Source organism: Alexandromys fortis, unplaced genomic scaffold (assembly GCF_014885135.2).
Source record: "Alexandromys fortis isolate MF-2015 unplaced genomic scaffold, M_Fortis_MF-2015_v1.1 scaffold_34, whole genome shotgun sequence".
Lineage (NCBI taxonomy): Eukaryota > Metazoa > Chordata > Mammalia > Rodentia > Cricetidae > Alexandromys > Alexandromys fortis.
Window position 1 is genome coordinate 12,442,837 of NW_026067933.1, and position 20,159 is coordinate 12,462,995.

General features: G+C 39.9%; 1 protein-coding gene across 3 annotated transcripts in view; it reads right to left on the bottom strand.

The window, feature by feature from the left end:
• The window catches only part of Tmem106b (transmembrane protein 106B), a 29,407-nt gene extending 9,606 nt beyond the window's left edge, over nucleotides 1–19,801 (bottom strand). For 2 of the 3 annotated variants that reach the window (XR_007592447.1, XM_050145866.1), the window contains exons 1-5: nucleotides 19,632–19,801; nucleotides 19,205–19,301; nucleotides 17,416–17,637; nucleotides 14,501–14,564; nucleotides 10,607–10,766 (exon numbers count right to left, since the gene is read on the bottom strand). Coding sequence is in view for 2 of the 3 variants with exons in the window: in XM_050145866.1 (XP_050001823.1) it covers nucleotides 10,607–10,766; nucleotides 14,501–14,564; nucleotides 17,416–17,635 (444 nt within the window). In the remaining variant the exon portion in view is untranslated. Of the gene's footprint in view, nucleotides 1–10,606; nucleotides 10,767–14,500; nucleotides 14,565–17,415; nucleotides 17,638–19,204; nucleotides 19,399–19,631 lie in introns of all 3 variants that reach the window. The other variant, XM_050145867.1, reaches the window with a different exon arrangement.
• Nucleotides 19,802–20,159: the final 358 nt, after the last annotated feature.

The following is a 20,159-nucleotide window of genomic DNA, read 5'->3' on the forward strand; positions in this document are numbered from 1 at the left end:
AAAAACGCAGTGTGCTCTCAGCTGAAATCTGTGTGAACACTCTACAGCAACCACTGATGCTTGCTTGGCACAGTTCCTGCATTTTGACACTGAACACCACATTTCTCCAGCACCTTTCTACTTTCATTTGTAATGATTCTCACTATTAACGCCTTTTTCTTTAAGAAATTTCTTGCAAGTTTAAAAATGTGTACAATGGAGCTATAATGGTCTGTCCTGTCCCTTTAAGAGATAAGCCATGCTCATTCCCTCCTAGTCCACCAAGGCAAGCTGATCTTCAGCTTCCAGCCTGAGCCCCTCCCTTTCCCCCCTCTCTCTCAAAGAGCCATCTTCTGCCTTGCTCCTTTCTCCTCCCTTCTCCTCTTCCCCCTCCCTTCTTCCCTTTTCCCTCTTTTCCCTTCTCTTCCATAACCCACTCAATAAATTCCCACTTTCTCTGCATGGCGTGCCTATCTGTCACAGTCTTTCACCTGCCATGTGGCTTCCTATCTGGGACCCAGCTGCCTTTGTGACCTGCTGTGGTCTGGGGACCTGCAGCCCACTGCCTGCCGCCACTCGGGGACCTGCGGCATTTTACTTAAACCATTACATTGGTGCCATCTGACTCGGTAGACCCTCCTGCTCCTCTCCCAGGATCAGGATCCAGAACCGGGTAGTTTTTCCACAACCATAGCTAAAAACATGACCAGACGACCTGGGGTCGGTCCTCCCGCACTAGCACTGCACAGGCTGTGCAGGGCATTAGACTGGGGGCCCAGGGTCCCTCAGATTTTTCTTTCTCTTTTTTTCTTTTTCTTTTTTTTTCTTTTCAACCACTTATCAGTGGTCCCCATTGTGAGAGACTACTGGGAGCGGCCTCTAGCCTCTCTGGCTTCCAAGTTGCCCGGACTGGAGCCAGTCAGGCTTTAACACCCCACTTGTCGATTGAGGACACTTTTCTATGAGCCTTGTGGTGTTTGCCACCATTTCACACCCCACCTATAGAGTAGGCATCCCCCTATAAGCCTTGCGGTATCGACATTTTTGCGGGTTTTTACGTTTTCAGCTATGGAATAAACCCTCACTCTGCTGGTGTCCTGCCAGCTCTACTGGCTCCACTTTTCCTCAAACTGTCCCTGTCACAGCTACTGCTGCCAACAAAATTGGTGGGATCCATGAGGCAGCTGTTTTCAATTCCAGCCTTTTGCTCCCCACCACAGTTTGTGGCACGGTGACTCAGCAACAGGGAGGATCATGCCTCTAAGTCTCTCTTCCATATAACATGTGGCCACTGCCATTTTGGATGTCAGGTAACTTCACCACCATCTTAACTGAGAGCTAGGTGAGGTAACCAAGTTCTGCCATCTTTACTGAGGTATTCCCTGCCTGGTCCCCGTTTACTTATGTTTTTATCTCTAAATTCCTCTTGCAGACTCTGTAGCATGTGTGTTTTGCGCAGTGGCATGCCTTCGGTAGGGCCCACCAAGAACATCTACTTCACTCAATTCCTATTCACTCTGTGTGTGTGTTTATACATGTAACTTAAATGCACCTATGTTTAGTGTTAAATGTTATAATTTTCTGTTCATTGCACCTCATTTCAGGCTATAAAAACAATAAATCTCATGCTTTAAACTGGTATGTACTTTTAAGTCTCTTACAAAAATACTTTATATTTAATCCAACCATGCTAAGCTTGGACCCAGCTCTCCAGGCAGATTCTATACTGTAACTGTACCTGATAAACATGCCTCAACTGCTCAGAGATCTGGGGAAGATGGCATTGAACTATTTAATTATTAAAAGATTTTTCGTAACAAAAAGAGACAGGTTGGCTCCTAGCAGCAGCACTCTATTTCCTCCAAAGAAGACAGAAAACAAATGGGCACAAAACAATGTCCATCGGCAATTCATTTCAATTACCAAGCACCGACAAGAGGAAAAAACTGTCTTTCATCTAAACTGAAGATCACCAGACAGTGGACAGAATCACTGGAATCGACAGCCTAGCTGCACATGTCAAGATAGGCTTGTCTTCCTAAAGATTTCTAGTCCACAGATTCTTCTGGAACCTGGCAGGCCCTATGCTAAACAGGAAAAGAAAAATACGACTCTCAGCAACCATGGAGGACCCTGAGGAGTAGCTCTAGGTGCCAACCAAGTAAGTTCTCTGTTGTTTATTAATCAATAACTCAAGTAAAATTTTATTCTTCTCAAAGATCTCTGATACAGTCTGACAGCTGAGAGGTTTTGTCATTTAAAAGGACAACCTCACCAAACAAATTTCAACAAAATTCAAATACAAGTTATTAAGGTGTGTACCTACAAGTTATAAAGAAGTGAGGACAAATACACACTATGAAATTTCTCTCTCACGCTGCCTTCCATAATCTTAAAAATACTTTTCATTGTATAAAAACATCTGTCACAGGCATTCTGCTGCTGTCTAAAACTTCTGCTTTCACAAACCCAAAAATTCTTGTGAGCTCCAGGGAGCTGAATTGATGGATTCACCTTAAACAGGTCAGATACATCCCTCTAAATTCCCTGGTCCTAATTTTTTTTTCCTAAACCTAGTTTTGTCCTCTGTTCTGCCAATACCTTAAGCAAGTATAAGAGACACCAGACATTTCCATACCACAAACACCAGACAGTAACAAAGTGACCAGCTACCCCAGGATGTGATCAGCACCCAGCTTTCTCAGGATCCCCCCTGCAAGATAACACCTACAAATAATCAGGAAGCAGTCTTGAGAATATGGCGCCCCAATTCCTTTAACTTGTTGTGCCTAACTTCCCACCATTTAATTATAAAAAAGAGATGGGAATGTAATGGTCTGCCCTGTCCCTTTAAGAGACAAGCCACACCCACTCCCTCCCCCTTCTGCTTAGGCAAGCTGATCTTCAGCTTCCAGCCAGAGTCCCTCCCTTTCTGCCCCCATCTCTCAAAGAGGCAGTTTCTGCCTTGCTCCCCTCTCCCCACTACTTCCCTTCCCCCCTCTGTTTCTCTCGCTCTCATTCTCTCTCTCTGCCCTTCTCTCTGCTCTTACCCCTTCTCCTCTTCCCTTCCAAAACCCACTAAATAAATATCCAACTTCACTCTGCATGGTGTGCCTATCCATCTCAGTCTCTCACCCACTGTGTGGCTTCCTGCCTGGGACCTGGCTGCCTTCGTGGCCTGCTGTGGTCTCATGGCCCCGCTGCCCACTGCCACCACTCAGAGACCTGTAGCACTTTACTTAAACCATTACAGTAGCCTTACACATAATAATTCTTTAGAAATTAAAAAAAAAAAAAACCTGCCACCATGGAACAAGGAATTCCATTGTGCCCATCTAACTATGCCAAGAACAGGAAAGTTAGTATTGATCCCAAGGATGAAATGCCTACAATTCAGATCCAGAGCTGAGGCCATTAAGGGCAACAATTCAGTTAACAAATACAGAGAAATCAGAATGGTCCAGCATAAAGGGGAAGAAGTAAGACACCAGGACCTTCCCTTTTGGGAGCATAAGAGGGGGAGAGCAAGACTAAAAAATTGTAGTATAGTGTCTTTTCTCCAGAAGTTGTTTCTCAGGGTAAAGCTTTTGGATAAGAGTCTCCATTCCCTGAGGGCTTCAGGAAGAGGAAAGTTTGGCTTGCTAAAGAAGTCATTTTCTTTATCTCTGGCAAGAGGAACTTAAGGCCCTAGTTTAGTGCACACAGGTGCTTACCATCAAGGTCAAGATTAGCTTCCTGATTCTCTGATTTCAGGTCACACCCCAGTTTTACCTGACCTTTTTCTCCCATTTAATACTACACACAATAAACTGTGCCGTCTTTTTTCAGTTAGATGCTGTTGGTAGCCATTCTGAGTCACCCTCAGATCAGTGTCCATCTCCTCCTCCCCCACACCAACTGCACACATCCTCACTGGGACCTGAACCCTCTTGCCAAAGTAGGTTTCCAGAATTCATGTGTATCTGTCATGTTAAAATATCTGAGACTGCTTGACTATACATTTAAAGGTCTATATGGAAACTGATTTATGTATTTTGTTAGCAATTGAACGTATATATTGTTGAGAGTTTAGTCTTCACAGTAGAGTCAAGATCATGATGAATTACAGAGGTTTTCCCGTGCCTAGTAATAGATTGAAGTGTTTCATTAGTGCAGTGCTAGTGACTAGTACTTTGGCACTATGATACATACTGTGTTCAGTCCTTGCTCCTGGCTGACAATTTCCGGCTCATTTACATTAGATTATGGTTTTGTCCAACTGCAGCTGGCTATCTTCCAATCATGCTGATGCAGCTAATGCTTCATAAAAGCTCAAAAAGGGCCCAGGTCATCTCTCAACAGATAAAACACGTGCTGGGAGTATGACATACCCCAATTCTATAGAGACAGAAGCCACACCTCTGCTGTTTACTCTGTCTTTTCATATGTCTTATGGACCTGTAGCCCTTAAAATATCCTTTTGTAATGAACCAATAAATGCAAGTATATTGCTGCCTTAAGTTCTATGAGTTGTTCAGACAAAGTAACCAAACTAAAACATAGGTTATGAGACTACCAACTGATAGTCTACCAGAATTTTGAGTGTCTGAGCCTGAAACTGGTTTGTGAAGTAAAAGTAGGACAGCTGGGACTGAATGTGTAACCCTGAGGTCTGAAGGTTACCTGCAGTTGGCCACTGTCAGAGTGTATGAATTTAGAGGTTACTTGGCTGGTTTCTTCTGCAGAACTGCCTGCCTGATGCTGAGGATAAATCCTCTAAGTTGGGATCACAGAAGTCATGGAAGAGAGAACACAGTTTTGTTTTTGTCCAGGGCATCCCCATACATTCTTAGTTACTATAAATGGAAGTATTCATTATTTTATAAATTGCTATGACCAAATATCCAACAGAAAGCAGCTTGAGAAAGGAAGGCCTTGTTTCAGCTTCTATATGAGGAGATGATGGCAGATGCTTGAGAGCTGATAACATCTCACATTCTTAGTTAATATGCATAGAATAATGACTATTGCTGCTTAACTTGCTTCTCCTACTGATTCAGCCCTTAAGATGGAACTGCCTACACCTGAGAAGGGTATTTCCCATCTTAATCAATTATAGACAATCCCTCCCAGCACTACCCAGAAGCTTGTTTATTAGATAGATGTTTCTAGATTCTGTCAAGTTGACAGTCAACACTAATACTCACACTCCTCATTTGAAGGGGCAGGAATAATACAACTCTGGTACTGTGAAAGGACCTCCAGCTTATGATCTATAGACTGACAGCCATTTACTTCAATGTCCTCAAGTGAAGCCTAATGTTCAACTTAACAGAAATTCTATTTCTGACCTAAAGGTCAAATTCCTTAATTTGATTATGAGGAAATATCTAATACTGTGAGAATCCTTGAATAATTATTTAAAACACAGTAAGACACTATCATTTAAATATACTGGTATTTAAAAGCAAATAACATACTCATGAGAACTCTGCCAAACAGACCACAGCATACACTGGGCTTGAAGTCATAAACAACTATGATGGCACAAGTGATTATATAGCAAACCATGCTCTTCTTAGCCAAACGCTAATCTTTAAATGTAGATATAAGATCTGTAAAGTTTTTCTAAGTTTGGTGGATGTATAATCCTTTTCAAAATCACATTTATGGTAAACCCACAGGCCATTTTCACATATTCTAACTTGAAACAATCGAATCACCACTTTTTTTTTTTTTTTTTTTTTTTTTTGGTTTAATGAGACAGGGTTTCTCTGTAGCTTTGGAGCCTGTCCTGGAACTCTTGTTGACCAAGCTGGCCTCGAACTCACAGAGATCCGCCTGTCTCTGCCTCCCAAGTGCTGGGATTAAAGGTGTGCACCATCACTGCCCAGCTTCAACTTTATCTTTAAGCAGAACTAAATAAAGGTTTATTTATTTTATTTCATAAAATGGAAAGCAAAAATACTGTATTCATGACATCTAATGTTTCAACTGTTAACCTTGTTAAGGATTACCTGGAGTCAAATGTTGAAAAGTAAACTGACTATATTTTTTTCTTTCCCAGAAATTGTTTATTTGATCTTCCTACAAAAGACAACTTCAAATGTTAAATGATTCTCTACATACTCAAATGCCATAGGATTATTACCTAACATTACACTCAGAACCAAAAATGGTAGTAGGAACAAAACAGAAAATTCAATGCTAGCCAGAAAGGATGAGTGAACCATCTCACAGCAAATCTGAACCAAGGGACCCTCCCCCCTCATTCTGTCCACTGTGACCTTCCCCAGGCCAAAGGAGTCCCTGGCCCTGCAGCTGCTGGGTGCCCACCCCCAATCCCAGCTGGCTTCCACCACTGAGGGACAAACCATACCAGCCAGAACAGGCCCAGGCCTCATAAGCCAGAACAGAATTCCAGCAGACTCACAGGTCCAAACACAGTCCACACTAGTTGGGAGACAGATGCCATAGGCCCACATACAGTCCACACCATCCGAAAGAACAGCCTCAGGAGGTCAGACTGGTGGTCTGACCAGAAAAAACTCAGACTTTTCTGGAGGCCAGTTCCGTTCTAGAAACCCCAAATAACTACCAGATCAAGGGATTCATCAATCACTAGAACCCTTGGTCATTAGTATCTCTCAATATCAATGAACTCAATTCACCAATAAAAAGACACAGGCTAAGAGAATGAACATGAAAACAGGATTCATCTTTCTGCAGCATACAAGAAACACATTCAACATCAAAGATAGTTGATTACCTCAGAGTATAGGGTAGGAAAAGATTTTCCAATCAAATGGACCTAAGGAACAAGCTGGTACAGCAAAACTAATATCTTTCCCACTAAAACAAATAAAAAGAATAGGACATTTCATATTCATCAATGAAAAGCCCACCAAAATGACTTTTCAATTCTTAACATCTATGCTTCAAATGCAAGGGCACCCACATTTATTAAAAAAAAAATATTACTAAAGCTAAAATCACATAATGAAACCCATACATTAATTGTGGGAGATTTCAACAGCCCAATCTCACCAATGAATGGGTCATCCAGACAGAAATTAAACAGAGAAGTATCAGAACTAACAGATCTTGATTCAAATGGACCTAACAGATATCTATAGAATGTTTCACCCAAACACCAAAGGATATACCTTCTCAGCACCTCAAAGAACTTTATCCAAAATTGACCACATATTTGGTCACAAAGTAAGTTTTAACAGATACAAAAAAATTGGACTAACAGCTTGTATTTTATCAGATCACCATGGATTAGAGTTGGAGACCAACAAACCGCAGAAAGCACTACAAACTCATGGAAATTAAACAACTCTCAACTGAATTACCACTGTGTCAAGGAAGAATAAGGAAATTAAAGACTTTCTAGAATTCATTGAAAATGAATGTACAACATACCCAAATTAATGGGACATAATGAAAGCAATGCTAAAAATAAAGTTCATAGCACTAAGGACCTTCATAAAAAAAATTGGAGAAATTTTATGCTAGCAACTTAACAGGAAAACTTCAAAGTTGTAGAACAAGAAGAAAACATACACAAAAGGAGTAGACAGCAATAAATAATGAAACTGAAGGCCGAAATCAATAGAATAGAAACAGAAAACAATACAAAGAATAAATTAAAGAGATGGTTCTTTGAGAAAATAAACAAGATAGACAAACCCTTATCCAAACTAACCAAAAGGCAGAGAGAAAATATCCAAACTAACAAAATTAAAAGCTAAAAGGGGGATATAATGATAGACACTGAGGAAATCCAGACACTCAATAGGTCATACTTCAAAAACCTGTACTCCACAAAATTGAAAAATCTAAAAGAAATGGACAAATTTCTTGACAGATACCACATATCAAAATTAAACCAAAACCAGATAAGCAATTTTAACAGACCTATAACCCCCAAGGAAATAGAAGCAGTCATTAAAATTCTCCCAAAGAAAAGACCAGGTTTAATTACAGAATTCTACGAGAGTTACAAGCAAGAGCTTATAAGAGTATTCCTTAAATTATTTCAGAAAACAGAAGTAGAAGGAACACTGTCAGATTCTTTTTATGAGGCTTCAGTTACCCTAATGCCAAACCACACAAAGACTCAAAAAAACAAAGAGAATTACAAACTGATTTCCCTCATGAACATTGATGCAATAATAAGAAAATACTAACAAACCAAACAGATTATCCACCATGCCCAAATGGGCTTCATCCCAGAGATGCAGGGATGGTTAAAAATTCTGCGAATCCACCAAACAAACAAACTGAAAGAAAAAAGAAAACACACATGATGTGATCATTTCATTAGATGCCGAAAAAGCCTTTGATAAGATCCAACACCCCTTCATGATAAGTCTCGGAGGGATCAGAGAAACAAAGAACACACCTAAAATATAATTAAAGCAAGTCGACAGCCGACATCAAATTAAATGGAGAAACTCAAAGCAATTCCACTAAAATCTAGAAAAAAACAAGGCTCTCCAGTCTCGCCTTATCTATTCAATATAGTACTTGAAGTTCCAGCTAGAACAATAAACAACGAAAGAAGATCAAGGGGGTTAAAAATTGGAAAAGAAGAAGTCCAAGTGTTGCTATTGTTTTGCNGGGGATACAAATTGGAAAGGAAGAAATCAAAGTACCTTATTCACAGATGATAGGATAGTATACATAAGTAATCCCCAAAATTCTGCCAGGGAACTCCTACAGCTGATAAGCATCTTCAGTGATGTGGCTGGATACAAATTAACTAAACAAACAAAAACTTAGTAGCCCTCTTACTTACAAATGATAAAAGAGATGAGAAAAAAAATCAGAGAAACAACACCCTTCACAGTAGCCACAAACAATATAAAATATCTTGAGGTAACTAACTAGGCAAGTGAAACACCTACATGAAAAGAGCTTCAAGTCTTTGAAGAAAGAAACTGGAGAAGTTATCAGACGATGGAAATATATCCCTTTCCCATGGATCATATTTTAACACAGTAACAATGGTCATCTTATCAAAAGCAATCTACAACTTTATTGAAATCCCCATTAAAATCCCAACACAATTCTTTACAGACCTTGAAAGACCAATACTCAACTTCATACTGAAAAGTAAAAATCCAGGATAGCTAAAATCATTATCCTGTACAAAAAAAGAACTAGAAAAAAATTGTCCTGAGTGAGATAACCCAGACCTAGAAAAGCAAACATCATTATCTACTCACTTATAAGTGAATATTAACTGGAGGAGGAAGAGAAGGCTGTTGTTGGGGTGTAACGTAAATAAGTTAATTAAAAAAGCAATACAAATTCATGGAAAACACAATCCCTGATAATCAAGCTCTACTACAGAGTTATAGTAATAAAAACAGCATGGTATTGCAATAAAAATAAACAGGTAGATCAATGGATTCTGATGAAAGACCCAGACAGAAATTCATACATCTTGATTTTTGGCAAAAAACTCAAAATTATATGAAGAAAAAGAGCACCTTTAACAAATGCTGTTGGCATGTAGAAGAATGTAAATGTGTCCTGCACAAAACTGAAGTCCAAGAGGAACAATGATGTCAACATAAATCCAGTTACACTGAACTTCACAGAATAAAAAGTGAGGAACAGCTTTGAACACCTTGGCGGAGGAGACAATTTCCTGAATAGAACACCAGTAGCATAAGCACTAAGAATGACAATTAATAAAGAAGACCTCACGAAACTGAAAAGCTTCTGTAAGGCAAAAAACACTGCTAAAAGGACAAAATGCAGCCTACAGAATGGGAAAGATCTTTATCAACACCACATCCAACAAAGAACTCAAGAAACTAGACATCAAAAACCAAATAATCCAATTAAAAAATAGGGTACAGATCTAAGCATAAAATTCTCAACAGACAAATTTCAAATGGCAGAGAAACACTTAAGGAAATGTTCATCATCCTTAGCCATCAGGGAAATGCAAATCAAAATGACTCTGAAACACCATCTTACACCTGAGAATGTCTAAGCTCAAAACCACAAATGACAGCTTATGCTGGAGAGGATTTGGAGCAAGGGGAACACTCTTCCATTGCTGGTGGGAGTGCAAATTTGGAAAGCCACGTTGGACATCAATATGGAGGCTTCTCAGAAAATTGGGAATCAGTTTACCTAAAGACCCAATGATACAACTCTTGGGAATATACCCAAAGAATGCTCAATCATACCACAAAAACATTTGCTCAGCTATGTTCACAGTAGTTTTATTTGTAATAGCCAGAACCTAGAAACAACCTAGATGCTCATTAACCAAAGAATGGATGAAGAAAATGTGGTACATTTTCATAACTGATTATTACTCAGTTGGAAAAAAAATCAGGAAATCTGACAATAAATAGATGGAACTAGAAAAAAATTGTCCTGAGTGAGATAACCCAGACCTAGAAAAGCAAACATCATTATCTACTCACTCATAAGTGAATATTAACTGGAGAAGGAAGAGAAGGCTGTTGTTGGGGTGTAAAGTAAATAAATTAATTAAAAAAGCAATGCAAATTCATGGAAAACACAGTAGCAAGCAAGCATTCTCTGAGCAGAGCAAATGCGTCCCTGTTCAACACAAAGGATGGAGTCAAGGCCTTCAGCAACAGTGTGCACTTACCGTGATATTTAAATATATGGTTCGCTTTTGAAAATCGTAACTGACATAGGCTGATTTTACGCCAATATACTTCACATCAATAGATCGAGGGAAAAGGAAAAACACAGCCAATCCAGACAGCAGCAGGCAGACAGACACGGATGCCATCACATACAGTTTTCTGAAAAGAAAAAGAGAGCTTACATATGTGCCATCCAAAATTACATAGAGCAACATGTAACAAGTTTTCATTTGAATTCTTCTGCCACATATTATAGCAGCAAAAAGAAACATTTGATTTTACCAAATTTTCACTCTAGAACTATTAGCTAAGGTTGGTGCTACTAAGAGTTAAAATAGTATCCTTAGAAGATAAACTATCACTTTTGGAAAATGAGATTTCAGCCTTATAATGAATTATTTAGAACTGAATTTTATATCCAGACTTTACATTAGAATGAAGTATAGGGCCCTTTACAAACATAGAATCCAGGTGTCCATCTGAATTCATGGAAGCAGGGTTTGAACCGGAGAGTCTTACTTCCTGCCATGACAAAAGCGTGGCATAAACACAATGGCTCCCTGCCCTCATTAGCTCCAGTCCTTTTAGACTCCCTCCCTGAGTATTCGGGTACTCAGTTCTAAAACCATTGTTTAATCTACTGAGCAGCAAAGATGTTATTTATTCTCTTTTGCTTAGTATTAATCATGTATAAGAGAAAAAAAGACAAATTACCTACATGTCTTTTCTATCCATACAACTCCTCTGAAATATGTATTTTCTTTCAAGATTACACTCAAACTGGTTTCAGATTTCTTGAGCACTTCAACATGCAGTGCTCTAAGAGGCAATTTCATTCTGAGTCCCACCCTCCCTTCACCTTCCTGTGACCTATCCATTTGTGTACTCTCTCCTCCCCCAAACTTCCTATGTCTCAATCAAGTTAACTGCATACACCTTAGAACAGCTGTTATAAACCCCCTAATGATTTTTCTAGGCACTCTGGCTTCCTAAGAAGAAAAATGGCTTATTAAGAAGAAATAAAGTAAAGGAACAAAATTTCACCAAATTGCTACCACAGAGTTTATGCTGCTGTGTGGAGCAAACCAGCCAATTCCCACTCATTTGCTGGGGAATATTTTCCATTTTAGTAATAATGATCCCCAAGTAACCAATAAACAAACTCATATTTGTCATCTCTACATATACTCATAGGCACAAAAGAAATATAAAAATCATTGTGATCACACATCCTAACTTTGTTGTATTTCTAATATTTCACTAGGTTGTTTTATTTTTAATTACTTGTATACACACACACACACATGCACACACATTTATTTGCTTTGTGTTATTTGAGACAGGATCTCAAAGAGACACAGGCCAGAGAGACCTTGAACTTCTATATAGCTGAGGACGGCCTCGAACGTATGATCTTCCCGTTTACTGGGATTACAGGTGTGTTGTAATGCCTGGTTGCTCTTACTATATTTGAAAACTATCTTCAGTATAAAGTTTGCAAAAGTGGAATTTCTTCACCAAAGACTGAAAACTTATGTAGTTTTGCTTAGAAAATACAAAATGTAGAAAGACATGAGAATGTTTGTTTTCAGTCAGTAGTGTCAACAAAACATGTTGACAAAATTCAGGGCTTTTGCCAATCTGAGAGAAATGATATCTCTCTGTAGATTGAATTTACTTTTCTTTAAGGAACAAGCTGGAGTCTTATAGTGATATTTTATTTATATTTTAATAAATAATAAGTAATAATAATAATAAAGCTTGCCTGAAGATCAGAGGGTAAAACTAAGTCACTAGAGGCCAGGCAGTGGGCACACACTTTTAATCCCAGGATTTGGGAGATAGAGACGGGTGGATCTCTTTGAGTACAAAGCCACCCTGGGCTACACAAGACCAACGTAGAAACATATCCTGGTGAAGGTGGCTCACACTTTTAATCCCAGTACTAGAAGTCACACCCCTTTAATCCCAGCACTAAAGGGGAATATAAGAAGGGAGGAAACAAAGCCTCAGGGTTCAGTCTGTGGTCACCCAGCCATGGTAGAGGTAAGACTTCTCTAAGGGTTTGGTTGTTTTGCTTTTCTGATTTTCAGCTTGAAACCCAATATCTGTCTCTGGGTTCTTACTATTCGTGCTACAGAGTTTATTTTCCTTTATTTAAAGGTAATTTATATTTTTTTTGTGAGGTATTTTCCACAGCTTCTATTTTAAGCCACCTTTGTGTAGTTGGCTTTTTCTTTCCAAAATTTGTCATTCTGTACAGAAGGGGGTCAGTCCTCTGCATATGATTTGTGGACATTACTTCTTGGTTTATCATTCGTTTTGTTTTCAACCTGTGGAAGTTTATCTACATAAGTCAAATGTGTTTTTTCATTATCAGTAGATTCTAAATCATAGCTGTTGAAAAAGTTTCCCACTTTGTGATTTTAAGTTTGGCCAAACTGTTTTCACCATTTTACTTCTCTGAATTTTAAAATAAAAGGCCACATTAGGTTTATATAAGGCTTGATTGATTTTAATTCCATGATTCCTAAATATTTTATTCAACAGCTTATTTGAAGCATCATAGCCAAGAAGTGATGAGCCAATCTGATCTTCTGTCCTTTACTGATTAAGTGAAACCTCTTGTCGGATGTTCAAACGGTTTTTCTTCTTTAAACCTCCAAAGTCCATGGTGTTCACTAGAATTTCTCTCAGGGTGAGGGTGTCTCTTTCTGGTACATAGAATTGAATGAGACCTTCTTCTATTCTAGTCATGTGCCCCTCAAGTAAACAATTAGTAATTAATCCATTCCTAATTTGCTTCTTTGTGGTTGCAATTACATACACTGTTTTCCTTAATTTCTGTCTCTCTCTTCCTAAGATCTGGAAGTAGAACTCTCACCTACTTCTCCAGCACCATGTCTGAAAGCTTGCTGTCATGCTCCCTGCTATGTTAAGGGACTAAATCTCTGAACCTGTAAATGTTTTCTTTCCTAAGAGTTAATACTGCCACGGTGTCTCTCCACAACAACGGAACACTAGGTCTCTATGTTTACATGCCTCGTGTCTACTCCATTTCTTTCACATTTCCCAGGGTGCCATATTTGCTCTGTATAGTCCAATTCTATAGAAAATGTATTCTTCTAGACATTTTAATGGGTCTGTTGGTTATCTTTTCACATCCTCCCATCAATTTATCTCATTTCTGAACTTGTCAATGTCTAAGTTATTGTTATATCTTGTATAGATTAAATTTTACATATATTTAAAGGTTCCCATCTTTCTGTGTTTTGATTTTCTGCATGTGTTTGATTTATGTTTCTCATGTTCCATATTGAGTAATGGGATGTGCTCAGCCCTTTCTGACCTTCTCAAGGCCACTGTGGGTTTTCTGCAATCTCTGTTCTTCTCATTGTAACAAGTTATTCTCAAAAATACTTGCCAGGAGTGCTGGATGTAGGCATCTTCTTTAGGGGTGGAGCATTTGATTTCTACATCAGGACTCTTGGGATCATTAGAGACTCCCTTGCCTTCTCTTCAAATGTGCACACATCTGCTAAACATGCTGCATTCTCTATGGGCATTATGCTCTGGGCAGTCATTATCATTCTGTAGCCAGTGAGAACACAGAATGTCCTATGCCTGATGAAAATGGCCTGTGCATATGTATGTTACTGCCACTATTTTAGGACTCTTAGCAAGCACATTTCTGAAGATATAGGTGGCATGAAGTTTTCAAATCCTCATCTCAATCAGTAATTTTTGTTAAAGACACAAGGCATATTGTGATATAACCTAAAAACTAGATACAGTTTTCTTCTTAAATGTCTTAACTAGTGTAATTACTGATACACAGTTTGAAAGTAAAAATATACAAATAGCAAAAAAGCAGAAATCATATAATCACTTACGTTCTTCTTGGCCGTAATCGCTGATCACTATACGGGATCAATGCCACCAATTGGTTTTCTTGCCCTAAAGTGATAGATGTACATTATAAATTCAGTAACACTAATAACTAAAATACCACGGTGTTCTGCAAAATCTGCCTTCAAAAGACCAGAATACTTCTCTCCTTATTTCTTTAGGAAGCTGTGATTTATACCTTCAAAATTTAATACAGAAGTTGAGTAACAGAGATGATACTATGGTTTTTCATAATGTCTAATTAACCAAAAGTAGTATAAATAATGAGGGTTCTGCTATCCTTTGATCCACGGGTTCAAAAACCAAATTTCAAAATAAAGCAAAACCGAAAAGTCCTGACTTTGAGGAGATCTGAACTTAGGCCCGCGCCTTCACTCCACTGTTTTCCACTCAGTCCAGTCTGACGGAAGGTAGAAGAAACACCACTGCTGCCTTTTCCTGGATCCCCAGTTATCCAAACTGCTAGTTATGTCTCACGCTCTCAAAAGCTCACTGTTCTCACCTGCAATCACTAATTTCAAGAGATTCCCTAAAGAGAATAGTTCCTTAGTTCACTCGCTCTAAAATTCACAGTCAAAACTCAACTCTCTCCAAACTCTCAGCATCACCTCCTTCATCTTCATTCTTGGTCCCTAATGTGATACAGGGAGAGAATGTCCCTAACAATGTACCTTGCAAAGGTACAGTTTTACATTTCCTAAATTAACCTACAGAAAAAGAAAAGAGATGAGTTCATTCAGCTCATGGCATCAAACAAAGAAAAGGAGCAAGTGCTCCCTATTCCTTGCCTGTATGTTAAAGAGGAAGCAACCAGACCACACTGCTTTCTGCTTTTGGAACCAAACAACCAGACAGCAAAACCTTCTCTTTCTAGCCTCTCCTACTTTCCATGGGCTTCTCTGTTTTCCTAGCATCTTTTCTAGACCCAGAATGTAAATAATTTATAGTTTTTCTCCCAGTATTTCACTATGGATTATCTTGGTCCCTTAGGTCCAGGGGATACTTTTCCAAGTGCTATTTGGCCATGCTGCTGATGACTTAGAGAATTATTAATAGGACCAGCTTTTACCTTTGGCTAATATCTGTAACAGCTAAATAGGCCCTTCGTTTCACAGACCCCTCTGCCTAAGAAACTTAACAATATCTACCCATCTATCTACCCATCTACCTGCTCCTATGTCCCTTCTTGAGAAGCTCCCTGTATTCTCTACAGGGTCACCCTTCTGCACAAGGTATCATCTTTCTGCTTCTACTCAAGGACACTGCTCCAATAACTATCTCATCCCATGTGTTAACAGTGTGTCCTCTATGAAACACTTTTACCAGCATGCACACATCTAGCACGCACTCTTCTGACTTTAGATCCTCCCAGCTACCACCACTCCTCTCTCCGATTCTAAAGCAAAACTCACAAAACGTATTTCTTTAAGATGCTACATTACTGCCCCCACACCTTTTAGTGTCCATTAATTCAAGAAAAAAAAAAGATGGTTTCACTATAACACTGTCTACACATCCTCCTGCAACTACTCAAACTACTCTTTTAAGAAATCCTCAGTAGCCCCCACATCACAAAACCAATGGGCAGCCCTCAGGCCCCACACAACTTCATCAGCCATCGCACTAGCAGTGGCTCTCTTTCCTTTTCAGAGCATTTTTCTACCTATCCTCTAGGACACCAAAGACAGATTTCCTCTTTCTCTTGCAACTGTTCTCCAATGCTGCACCGGCCCCAGAGTTCTTCCTTTTTCTTCTATCCAAACTCCTAAGAACAGTGTCCCATCAAGTTCCACTTGAAGTGTCATCTTACTTCAATGGCACCAGCTAAGATACACTTTTCAGCTCCAGACCCTTAGAACTACCCATTAAAAACTCACTTTTATGCCAAACCCACGTCCCCAAACATGTCTGAGCTCCTTACCTCACTTCTGACATGCACACTTAAATTGTTAAAATATGCCTATTTTAGTAAATAGCTACTTCATTGTTTAAATTGTTGGATAGAATTAAAAAAAAATCTTTGGGGTATTTCTTGATTAGCTACTTTCCATAATCTACACCCAGGCTACCAAAAAGCCTACTGACCATAGCTCAAAAGCATGGCTAGAAAGATAGAAATAGTATTCCTATCCTACCACACTGGTGTATTAATTTCTTCAACTACAATACGTCTTTTATTCTTAAGAAGCTACTGCCTCCAGAAAGATAAAACCACCATTCAGTAGTCCATGCAATACACTCCACTTAATGCAAGGCACTTTTCAGAGACTCTGGAATTCCTCATGCAGTCACTTTATCCTTAGGGTCTCCCCAGGGTCACCCTCTGACTGTCAGCACACAGAGAAGTATTCCACAACACACTTCATTATTCTCCTATCGGTGCAACTCAAGTACCCTATCAACAGGAGGGAGAGAACTATTTCCTTTTGTCTTCCCCATGACAAATCACACCCTCTTTTTTTTTTCCTTACTTGGCTCTTCTTCATACACCATAGATTTCCTTTTTGAAATGTCTAAGTGGGACATGAACAACTTATTGTTTAGATAATGAGTTACTGAATCATGTAACTACCAACATCCAATATGGCAAAATGACTGTGATATGGCTTCTAAAGATGTCAAAAACGACTAAAACCCTCAGTGGAAATGACAGTGCATATTGGCTATTACAGCAGACAAGCAGGAAAAATACCCCAGGTGTGCTGAAGTCACGGATAGCGATGATTTAAGAGCACTAGGAACTGTCTGCTTTTGTCTCTTTTTGACTCAACAAATAGCACTGCTAAGTTTTAACTTCGAATCCCTGAAAACAGGATGGTGTGAGGCGACAGGCTCTACATTACTTGAGCAAATGTCTGGAATCCTTCTTTAAGAGGACTATCCATACAGTAACACGTACCCCTAGGAATTCTTCCTGTTCCCTGGCAAGTGGGACAAGTGACACTATCTCTTCCGGTAAACTCCACATACGGAAACTGAGAGACATCCCCGTTTCTTCCATCTTCATTATGCACTTCGCTGCTAACCAATCCATTCCTCATATTGTCTGTCGATGTGACCCCATCATAACCATCTTCTTTATTCGAATGCAAAGGCAAATGAGAAAGAGACTTTCCCATGTCTAATGAAAGAGAAAAATCTGACAGTAAATTCCAGGCTCAAAGTAATCTCATGGGATATTTACAGGGTTAGGTAAGTGCAAATTACTTGTAGAATTAAAATTATACTCAATCAAAATTATGTCTGTCATGAGGGAGCCATTTCCTCGGAGCCAGAAGTGCTCTTCTAATGAAACAATGTGAAATAAAATCTTGGTGATGAGAATAAGGGTCAAAATGGTCAGAAACATTTGGTAAAAGTTTACAGCACAGACAGACTTGAGGCCCTCTTAGTGTTATAAGAGGTATATGTTCTTATTCTTAGTTTTTACAGAAACTAACAAACATGTCACTAGAAAGTAGTTGGTACTAAAGGTGAGATTAATTGCTGTCTTATTACAACCAATCGCCAGCTAATTTTCCAGTGACATTTGACTCATTTAAAATTCATATTCCTCTGAGTTCCAACTTTGGAATTCTTGCTTCAAACAAATGCAAATATTTACAAAAAGAAGAAAATCTCTGAATGAGAAGTTTGTTTAAGTCATGAATATTTTCCTCTAACAGTCTGGCAGTTAAGCAAATATTCAAAAATATTAAACATAATTTACAATACAAAGTAGCACCATTTAGTATATTAATGTCAAATTTTTAGGGTAACAGTTTAGATAACAGAAGCTTACAATCCAAGGAAGAATAATTAATTACTCCTACAAGTCATACAGAAATAAATCCTCCAGATAGGTCATGCAATACATTAGTCCTACATTAGTCCTACAATTTCATGATGGAAAGGAACATGAAAAGTCATATGAAACAACATGCTGGCATTCTGAAAAAAAAATTAATAGAAATTGAAAACAATTTTTAATGGTGCAATTCTATTCCTCCTATGGTTAACCATATATCGTTTATCAGTTTCTAAATACCATTAAGCAACCAGTATATGTTACTTTTAAATTATTTAATAAATAAAACTAACTAAATAATTCAAGTTACCCCATATGAAGGAAATTTACCTTTTCAAAATTTGTACAGTGTTAGCTGAATACTCACAGTACAGATGGTAACATCAAACAAAACACTTGAATAGTATACAAGAGTAAAAGGGTAAAATAATGAATAAAAGTATTTCCAAAAGTTTTATGCACACATTGCCTACCTAATCTCAAAAACAATGACTGTGACTTCCAAACAAACAGTATCCTAACTTGGCTCAATGAAAGCAAATCAGAGCCAAACCAACACACTTGCCAGCCACAGGTGCACAGGGATGAATTTTAATCATTACTGTTCCCACACACACTGTGACCTTGGAAGCTATGCAGAACACTGGGTGCTTTGGGAATGGCTGGCCTCGGCGGAAGCCATGGGGTACACCCTTTTAGCTCTCTCAGACAACAGGGTGAAAAACTATGTCCACTGAAGACAGCTAAGTGGCGTTTGAGATCCACAGCAACCTTGACATATTCGGCTGAAGGCAGGTTTAGGCACGCACCAGATTAAGCAGTAACTTGAAACCTACGGTTCACTGTCTAGTTTTTCTTTAAGGTACTGCCAAGTGTAAACACTGTTATTTTGGAGACTTACTTGAGGTTTTAAAAGGAGTGCAAGATCCCCTTCGCCTCCTCCCTGGCCTCAATGTTTATGTCGCGGTCTTGTGAACTCAACACGGTTCTCAGATGGTCTGGAAACGGAGGGGGGGGGGGCAAAGATAAAAACAGCACAGCATCCAACTGAGATGTGTCACCAGAAGCGGGGTCAGTTCTGAAGGGAACTAGAGCCTTTCAAAAGGCGACACAAGAAAATCCCCGGATGATATCAACAACCGAGCCACCTTGCAACTAGAAAGGGACAACCCCAGAGCCACTGGGCCGCCCAGATCAAGGGCCCTGGCGCCGCCCCAGCCGCAGCCGGCAGGAAGCCAAGGTCCTCGGGACAGCCCCGCACCCGGCGCGCCCCGGCCTCCCCACCGCTCGGGCAGGGGACGAGGGACCCCAGGGTCCCGGTCGCTCACCCGCACGCGGAGCGCAGCGCGGTCCCGGGATGCTCCGGAGCAGGACGGGGTCACGGCGTCCCCGGTCCCGGTGCGGGGCGGAGCGCCCGGCTGCGAGTGGCCGAGCGGGGCGGGGGAGGGGCAGGACAACAACCGCAGCAGCTGAGCCGGGAGCCGCGGAAGCCTGCGCGTGCGCCTGCGCGGTTCGCCCCCCTGAAGGCGGGGTACCACCCGGGAAAGGGCACTACGCATGCGCTGTTCCTCAGGTCTGGCACTCAAAAGGGAAGCTGTTGCCCGGTGTCGGCTGCCCTGGCTTTGTCACCTGTCGAGTCTACAGACTGGAAAGTTTAGAAACAGTGCTACTTGCGCAGGGCTTACGAATAATCGATTTCCTTTTCTTCCCTCCCAGCCTGATTTCTTTTGTGAAGGGGGAAAAATGGGCACCGTCGCAGTTTTCAGAGGCCCAGTCGCCAATGCTACAGTGGCAGCCACAAGCCTTCCTCCCTGGGGTTATAGGATGGGCTGGTTGGTGCACATCTCTGACAGATG